This window comes from Sinocyclocheilus rhinocerous, unplaced genomic scaffold, assembly GCF_001515625.1.
Source record: "Sinocyclocheilus rhinocerous isolate Xijiao unplaced genomic scaffold, SAMN03320098_v1.1 scaffold359, whole genome shotgun sequence".
NCBI lineage: Eukaryota > Metazoa > Chordata > Actinopteri > Cypriniformes > Cyprinidae > Sinocyclocheilus > Sinocyclocheilus rhinocerous.
In genome coordinates this window covers 307,079-316,867 of record NW_015652307.1, presented here as the reverse complement: position 1 = coordinate 316,867, position 9,789 = coordinate 307,079, and the positions used below count along the sequence as shown (strand labels likewise).

The 9,789-nt window shown below is 34.5% G+C and overlaps 1 protein-coding gene across 1 annotated transcript in view; it reads left to right on the top strand.

The window, feature by feature from the left end:
* Window positions 1–9,789, top strand: part of LOC107714754 (A-kinase anchor protein 9-like) — a 138,161-nt gene that overhangs the window by 71,946 nt on the left and 56,426 nt on the right. The window contains 5 exon segments of the mRNA XM_016520718.1: window positions 1,309–1,521; window positions 5,107–5,339; window positions 7,287–7,406; window positions 9,303–9,454; window positions 9,456–9,517. Of these exon segments, the coding sequence (XP_016376204.1) occupies window positions 1,309–1,521; window positions 5,107–5,339; window positions 7,287–7,406; window positions 9,303–9,454; window positions 9,456–9,517 (780 nt within the window).

Here is a 9,789-nt window from a genome sequence, read left to right as displayed (position 1 = left end):
TAGGACCAGCGACTAGTCGACGTCAAGCTTAAAGCGTCATGGCAGAGCATTAAAGTCGATTAGTTGGTGCAACCCTTACTGTGATAATTACAATGCAGTTTAAATGATGACAGAATGCACGTAACTAAGCAACAGAGCGTTCGTTAAAGACGCAGTTATGACGAAGTAGTCTGTGTAATAAACAATATAGTAGTTTTTTTTTGTTTACCCAAAAATTTGTTTTAAACATATAATTATAAAAATAATAATAGTAATAATAATAATGTATTTAATTATTATTATTATTATTAATAATTTTATTTATTTATAATTCATTTATAATATTCATCTAAGCAACAGAGCGTTCGTTAAAGACGCAGTTATGACGAAGTAGTCTGTGCCAAAGCTTGCCTACTATTCTGCTACATACTCAAAAGTATGTACTTTTTCTTCACAAATAGAGTACTTACTTTTAGGGCATAGTATAAGTAGGCGAATTGGGACGCAGCAAATGTCTCGATAATAACTGATTAGCTGAAGTTGTTCATGGGTAAAATCAGAGCTTCTGCAGTATGATTAACTCATGATTGATTGATTTATTTCTTTATAGGTTGAATCAGTATTCATTCTCAAGGCCTGTCATGGCAAAATCAGCACAAAATAACAAATTTTATGTTGCATAGAGATGATTAAATTTGGTTTATTTTTATTATTTTCATTATTTTTATGACACTTAAGTAGTGTTATTTTAGTATTGTTTAAATACTATTGTAGTATTTAAGAATAGTATAATTAAATGCTATAATAAGTAATTATATAGTATCATAGTATTTAATTTGCTTTTGTTTTTTGGATTTTAGTTTTAAGTTTTATTTTCAATTTAGTGTAATATTTAATATATATATTTTAATACTTCTATTGTTATATTAGCATTGTTTATATACTATTATAGTATTTAAGAATTGTGTATTTATTCATAATGAATTTATAATAATATTACTTTTTTTAAATCTGTATTATTAAATAATAATAATAACAAATGTATTTATTCATAATGAATTTATAATAATATTACTTTTTTTAAATCTGTATTATTAAATAATAATAATAACAAATGTATTTATTCATAATGAATTTATAATAATATTATTAATTTATATGTTGTTTTAAATCCTTATTATTTATTAATATTAATAATAACAATGTTATATTTGTTTTATATTTCTTTTTTTATTTTATTTGTTCAGCCAAAACTGTTGAGCTTCATGTATGCCACAGGGATCACAGTGTAAGTGTCACAGCCGTAGTCAGCATGTGTTTGTGCCGCAGGTTTGATTGACGGCTACACCGGCGAGCGTCTGGCGCTGGAGCAGCAGATCGGTGAGCGCGCCGAGCTGCAGCTGCATCTGGAGCAGGAGCTGTGTGTGACCGCTAGCCGTCTGCGTGAACTCGAGCAGGAGCGCCAGCAGATTCACCACGAGCACGAGCTGCTGTCGCGCCAGCAGGACGCCATGAGAGAAGGGGCGGGGCCTCGAGAGCTGCGTATGTCACATGACTCACACTCACTGCCATTCCATTGGTTTACATTTCAGAGAAACAATTGCTGCGTCCCAATTCGCATACTGTCTGTCCTAAATAGTACTCTAAAATAGAATTAGTATGTCCCAAAGCATAATATGTTGATTCCAAAGATTGCCGGATGGTCTACTAGAGATTAAAATTCGAAGTGCAGATCAATGGCTAATATTACCCACAACACATTGCGCGGTGGACCAGGATTCGATTAGAACTACAAACACGCATAAAAAGTGTTTAAAAACTATGCATTTATTTGTAATTTTAGTTTCAATTTAGTGTAATTTTTTATATATTTATTTTAATACTTCTATTGTTATATTAGCATTGTTTATATACTATTATAGTATTTAACATTTTTATATTAAATACTATAATAATCAGTAATTTTATATTAAGCTGTTTTTAGAATTTGTTTTAATATTATTTTCAATTTAGTGTAATTTTTAATATATATTTTTAATACTTCTATTTATTGTTATATTAGTATTGTTTATATACTATTATAGTATTTAAGAATTGTATACTAAATAATATAATAAGTAATTATATACTATGATAGTGTTTCATTTAGCTGTTTTTAGAATTTGTTTTAATTTTAGTTTCAATTTAGTGTAATTTTTTATATATTTATTTTAATACTTCTATTGTTATATTAGCATTGTTTATATACTATTATAGTATTTAAGAATTGTATACTACATACTATAATAAGTAATTATATACTATGATAGTATTTAATTTAGCTGTTTTTAGAATTTTAGTTGTAATTTTAGTTTCAATTTAGTGTAATTTTTAGTATTTTTTTATACTTCGATTCAGTTTTTTTTTAGTTTTAGTTCATTTCAGTTAGTTTTTGGAAACGGAGCGTAAATGTGGAAGTCCTTCAAAGATTTCTTATCCTGTAGCGCCCTCTATAGGACCAGCGACTAGTCTACAAACATCTCGCTCGCACGCACACTCACTCACACACACACTCACATGCACTCACTCACTCACTCTCACACACACACTCACTCACTCACTCACTCACTCACTCACTCACTCTCACACGCACACACACACACACACACACACACACAGCTGCGGATCGTGTCCGTCTTCATGTTTCTGTCTTCTTTCCTCTTGTATTTGCATGATGAATCTGTTGTTTTCACTCTCTTTCCTCAGGACTAGTTGAGGCTGCTCTTGACGCAGCACCTGAAGCAGGTGTGTGTGTGTGTGAGTGTGTGTGTTCACGAGCGGCATGGCCGGCACGATATGTATCACGGTCTCTGATTGATTGATTGACAGGCACGCGCTGATCAATAACAGAGCTTTGCTTGCTTTTGGCTCCACTGATGGACTAACCACTGCTTGAGCTCATTAACATCACATCACATGATATCTGCTGGAAACACACGCTAGCATGGGTTAACCGCGGCTAGCTGCTATTGAACAGCCGTCTCAGCATCAGCCTACAACAGCTTATGTGCTGGACTGGGCTTCAGGACTGTGGTATCTCACCTGGAATTTTCAAAAAAGTTAATACATAATACTTTTAATGTGTAATATATAATAATAAACAATAAATAGGGTTAATACAGTAAACTACAACTAACGCAATTAAAAGTTACTTATTGTTATTTTCTGTTTTTTTTTATTACCAATGATATACTATTATAGTTTTTGTTAAAATTTCGAAGTAGATTTTATAAAAAAAAAATTAAATTCAATGAACTGAACTGAACTGAAATAAAATAAAATATAAAAAATGTAACTTCATTTTATTTCAGCTAGTTGCCAAAGTAACATTTCTGTTCTTTTTTTAGTTTAATAAAATAAAATAAATTATTAACTGAAATAAAATATATACAAATAAACTTTTTATTTCTAGTTGCCAAGGCAACAATTCTCATTTTGTTTGGCTTGATAAAATAAAATTAAAAAAAAAAACATTAAATGCATACAATTAGTAAATCTATATAGACTTATAAAAAAATAATGAAATTGACAAAACACACAACTTTAACTAAAATTAAATTGGAAACAAAATATAAAAATAAAATCTAAAAAGTAATATATTGATAATAAAATAACAGTGACAATAATAATAGTAGTAGTAATAATAATAAAAGTAATATATTTTTAAAAAGTACTTTCTTAAGCTCAGAGTTTGCTATACAGAGACATATTGACATAAAAAGATAACACATTGTATGTGAATGCTAAAAATTGTAATGGTAAATATTTGATCATTTTCAGTGAGGATTTTAATTGTGCCAATGCCTTATTTAACTCAATTTACTTCATTAAATGTAAGAGAAACTGTGTCTGAACTAGACTGTGGTTTGTCCTCTGCTGGTGGCTGTTCAATAAGACACGGGTTTATTTTTCCTTTCCTTTCTGTTTTGCATCTGCACTTTAACCCCTCCCCCTCCCGTGACATCACAGGCTCCGCCCCTCGTCCTCTCCTGCACTGTGGGTTGGTTCGGTGGTTGCTGACGGGATCATGTGATCATGGATCGTACAGGAATGGGAAGGATTGTGGGAAATGGGAAATCTGTCTCGTCGATGTGCCGTATGCAGCCGGAGACAAAAGTGGAGAACAGCAGAGAACATTTACAAAAACATGTCGTGATCATCACAAAATCAAAAGAACAAAAGAAATTACATTTTGCATAAAGAAAATTAAATATATACTATACTGTTTATATACTATTATAGTATTTTTGTTTTTATATTTTCAATTTTCATTGCAAATTTAGTTTAAATTTGAGTATTTTTATTAGTTTTTAGCTTTAGTTTATTTTTATTTCAGTTTTGGTAAGTTTAGTATTTCAAGTTAAACTTGTTTTATTTTGGAAAAGTTGCCAAGGGAACATTAAGTTTTATCTAATGTTTATATTTTATATTTTTTTGTTTCAGCTTGTTTTTATATGTAAATTTTTAATTTTAATTTTAGTTTAAATTTCAGTAGGAGCTTGCCATTTTACATTTTTTATATTTATATTTAATTTATTTGTAGTTTTAGTAATTTCAGTACTTTAATTTAATTCAGTTGCTTGTCAAGGCAACATTTATAATGAACGTTAAAGTTTTTCATCTAATATTTATATTTAATTTCAGCTTTATTTCAATTAGCGAAAACAACTTTTAATAGTTTTAGCTGTAGTTTTAGTTAACAATAACAAAATGTATTTGTATTTTTGAAAATGTCAGGAAAATTAAGCACATTTTCCTCAAAAAATGTTCAGTTATACCAAAATGTGATTTCCTCTTTATTTCTTTTGGTTTTGTGAGATTCATTCAAGAATTCATGAGATTCCTTTTACCGAGCAGTTTATTTCCTATAAATTAAGTTTGCAATTTGCAGTTTATTAAAGTCCATCAAGACTACAGCAGCAGCTTATAATGCGCTGAGAACATAATCTTTCTTTAAAGTTGAGATTTAATTCGTTTTTGACAGTCTTTGACATTGTGAATGAGTCTCTGAAGCTGCTCCATGTTTTGTCATCCGCCGAGCATCAGTCCTGGCGTGGGCTCTGCTAACGAGCGTCTGGCTGTCCTCAGACCTGCTGGAGGAGACGGAGAAGCTGATGGCGGAGAAGGTGGAGGTGCAGCGTCAGGCGCAGAAGGAGAGCGGCGAGCTGCTGAAGCAGGTGAAGCAGCTGGAGGCGGAGCTGGAGGAGCAGGTGAGCCGTCTGCAGGAGCTGCAGGAGATGCACAGCGCCGAGACGGCAGACCTGCGGCAGCAGATACAGGCCTTAGAGAAGCAGCTGGAGAAGAACCGCAAGTTCATGGACGTGAGTCACTTCAGTATGCTGCTTCTTCCTCTGAGTTCAGATCTCGCAGTTCTGAGTTCGTATCTCGCAGTTCTGAGTTCGTATCCCGCAGTTCTGAGTTCGTATCCCGCAGTTCTGAGTTCGTATCCCGCAGTTCTGAGTTCGTATCCCGCAGTTCTGAGTTCGTATCCCGCAGTTCTGAGTTCGCAGCTGAGACTGCTGACCTGCGGCAGCAGATACAGGCCTTAGAGAAGCAGCTGGAGAAGAACCGCAAGTTCATGGACGTGAGTCACTTCAGTATGCTGCTTCTTCCTCTGAGTTCAGATCTCGCAGTTCTGAGTTCGTATCTCGCAGTTCTGAGTTAGCTTTTGTTTTTATATTTTCAATTTTCATTGCAAATTTAGTTTAAATTTGAGTATTTTTATTAGTTTTTAGCTTTAGTTTATTTTTATTTCAGTTTTGGTAAGTTTAGTATTTCAAGTTAAACTTGTTTTATTTTGGAAAAGTTGCCAAGGGAACATTAAGTTTTATCTAATGTTTATATTTTATATTTTTTTGTTTCAGCTTGTTTTTATATGTAAATTTTTAATTTTAATTTTAGTTTAAATTTCAGTAGGAGCTTGCCATTTTACATTTTTTATATTTATATTTAATTTATTTGTAGTTTTAGTAATTTCAGTACTTTAACTTAATTCAGTTGCTTGTCAAGGCAACATTTATAATGAATGTTAAAGTTTTTCATGTAATATTTATATTTAATTTCAGCTTTATTTCAATTAGCGAAAACAACTTTTAATAGTTTTAGCTGTAGTTTTAGTTAACAATAACAACAAAATGTATTTGTATTTTTGAAAATGTCAGGAAAATTAAGCGCATTTTCCTCAAAAAAATGTTCTACCAAAATGTGATTTCCTCTGTTTCTTTTGGTTTTGTGGTTAAAATGATCTAAACATGTTGTTGAGAAAATTCATGAGATTCCTTTTACCGAGCAGTTTATTTTTCTATAAATTAACTTTGCAATTTGCAGTTTATTAAAGTCCATCAAGACTACAGCAGCAGCTCTGAGTTCGTATCTCACAGTTCTGAGTTCGTATCCCGCAGTTCTGAGTTCGTATCTCGCAGTTCTGAGTTCGTATCCCGCAGTTCTGAGTTCGTATCTCGCAGTTCTGAGTTCGTGTCCCGCAGTTCTGTGTTCGTGTCTCGCAGTTCTGAGTTCGTGTCTCGCAGTTCTGAGTTCGTGTCCCGCAGTTCTGAGTTTGTGTCCCGCAGTTCTGAGTTCGTATCTCGCAGTTCTGAGTTCGTATCCCGCAGTTCTGAGTTCGTATCCCGCAGTTCTGAGTTCGTATCCCGCAGTTCTGAGTTCGCATCCCGCAGTTCTGAGTTCGTATCTGAGTTTATTTTGCGCAATTCTATTTTTCTTGCAGTTCTGAGTTTGTTGTGTAATTCTGACTTTTTCTCATAATTTCATAATAAATTTCATAACTTTTTTTCTCAATTCTTACGTTTACATTTATATTTAGTTATTTAGCAGACGCTTTCATTCAAAGCGACTTACAATTCTGACTTTTTTTTGCAGTTCTGAGTTTATTTCTCACAATTTTGACTTCTTTTCTCAGTCTGAATTGTGAAATGTAAACTCAGAATTGTGGGGGGAAAAATGTCTGAATTGTGAGATAAAAAGTCAATAAGATGAGTCGCAATTACCTTTTTAATTTTTAATTGTTTTTTTTTTATTCCATAGCGGAAATAAGCTTCCATAATGATGTGATGAAAGCAATTAGCGATTAATTGCTTCTCTTCCACGTTCATTTAATGTTTTTTTCCTAACCAGCAATCGCAAAACCCACATCAGTCAGACAGTATTATATTTGAACACATGAAGCTCAGCAGATGTTTTTGTGTGGTTTAGCGTGGTAGCATGCTAAGCGTGTCACATGGTCCGAGTGTTTCTGTCCTTCTGTCCATCAGGAGCAGGCAGCGGACAGGGAACACGAGCGAGACGTCTTTCAGCAGGAGATTCACAACCTGGAGCAGCAGCTGAAGAATCCCGCCAAAACACAGACAGGAAGTGACCGGCGGGACAGAGAGGTACGACACGAGATCGCTCGGCTAGTTTCACTCTCGCCTCTGTCTTCAGACACAGAGCTCGAGATCGAGTCTTATACCAGCTCAGTGTATTGATTTACACACACAACAAATCTTAATACCAGCAAGAGTGTTCAAAAGTGTGACCCTGGACCACAAAACCAGTCATAAGGGTCAATTTTTTTAAATTGAGATTTATGCATAAATTTATGTATTTATGCAAAAAAATTAAAATATTGAGAAAATCGCCTTTAAAGTTGTCCAAATGAAGTTCTTAGCAATGCATATTACTAATCAAACATTAAGTTTTGATATATTTACGGTAGGAAATTTACAAAATATCTTCATAGAACATGATCTTTACTTAATATCCTAATGATTTTTGGCATAAAAGAAAAATGTATAATTTTGACCCATACAATGTATTGTTGGCTATTGCTACAAATATACCCCAGCGACTTAACACTGCTTTTGTGCTCCAGGGTCACAAATACTCATGAAATGTAGTTCGTAACCCATTTTAATTCCATAATACCACATATTTCTGAGTTTGGTGACCGATAGATGAACTCTCTGCCTGACCTCATCTCTGAATTAAAGTAACACAAATTTTAAAGCTGCATGTTTACAGCATTGCAGGAAAGTGGAGTAGAATTGTATAGTTTCTAAAACGTTATCAGAAATGTAAAGAAAAATGTGTGTGTGTGTATATAGATAGATAGATAGATAGATATTAGGGCTGCACTCGACTAAAGATTTTTCTGGTCGACTAGTAGTCATTCATTTTAAGCATTAGTTGACTAATTGCACAAGCCTTTAATTGCCTACATAGCCTAATAAGCGCTTAAGCACACACATAAAGCTTGCCACAGCGCACCGCAGAAGTAATAATAATGAATGTGTCAGTGAACATTAACATTTTAATAATTTGATAAACTAGTGCTTTCTTTGTTCTCGGTTTAAGAGATGAAGTCGGCGACACTGACTCGTCATCTCTGCTGCGCCTGTATGCATGTTTCACACGGATTACATAATCTCAGAATTTGTTTTCCATTTGAATTGGTTAATTTGAAAGTAGACATTTCACTCTCTATAGATATATTTCTAATGTCTGTAAGGCAAAGATATGCACAAAGTTTCGCGCTCAAGTTCACAGAGACCGAGACGGCAGAAAGCAAGCGCATCCTGTTTGCTTTCATTATTTTACAAAAGCGCAATGTTTTGTTGTTATTGTGAGTGCACACAAATAAACGCAGAGTCTTTACAGATTCGAAAGATGTATTACTCTTATCAGTATGAATAAAAATGAGGGATTATTTTAAGAGCAAGTGAGTGCTCCTGCGCCTCCATGTGTCTGCAGTGAATCACTACGGTTCAGCTCCACACTTGAATAGCACACATTTCTCTAGGTTAACATCAGATTGTCATGTAAAGTTGCTACTAACATATTTCAGATGATAAGCCATATTTGAGGTCGATGAATGATAGTCGAGTGTTTGGATGTCCTGCCCGTCGATGTACTGTATTACCACATAGACCAGCCGTTAACGATCTGTCCGTCACGGACTGCGTGACTTCACCTGTGGATTTTTTTTTTCTGCGACTAATAAAATTTTGGTCAACCAAGCCTCTCCTGGTCGACTAACGGTTAGTCGACTATTAGGGAGCAGCCCTAATAGATATAGAGAGAGAGAGATAGATGGATATTTTATATATATAAATAATAATGTATCATATCTATTGTGTATACATATATACACTATTAGACAGTTTTGTATAATAAATAAATAAAAGAAAAAATAATATAAATAAATAAAACTATATGTGTCTCTCTCTCTCTCTCTCTCTCTCACTCACTCACTCACACACACTCTCACACGGGTCTGACGTGTGTCTCAGGTGCAGGAGCTGAGCGCGGCGCTGCAGGAGAAGGCAGACTGGTGCAGTGAGATGCTGCTGAGCTCGGAGCAGCTGCAGAGAGATGTGTGTGAGAGAGACGAGGAGATCGAGACGCTGGGAGCACGCCTGAGGGAGCTGGAGCACACGCTCATGCACAGGGTCAGTGTGTGTTTCTGCTCGTGACGCAGAGCTAATGCTGCTCGCTGAGAGAGAGCGTGTGTGTGAGAGAGAGAGAGAGAGAGAGAGAGAGTGTGTGTGTGTGTGTGTGAATGTGTGTGTGAGAAAGTGAGAGAGTGTGTGTGAGTCGCTGCCTGGCAACTGACTGTAATTCTGCTCATGTGTCTTTATTACTGCACATGCTGACGCTGATAAACATCCCTTAAGGCGTGTTATTTACTGACTGGAAGCAATTTTAACATCAGACTGCAGCACAATATTAGACAGAACTACAAGGGATCATTTTATTTATAAATATTAGATTGCAGTA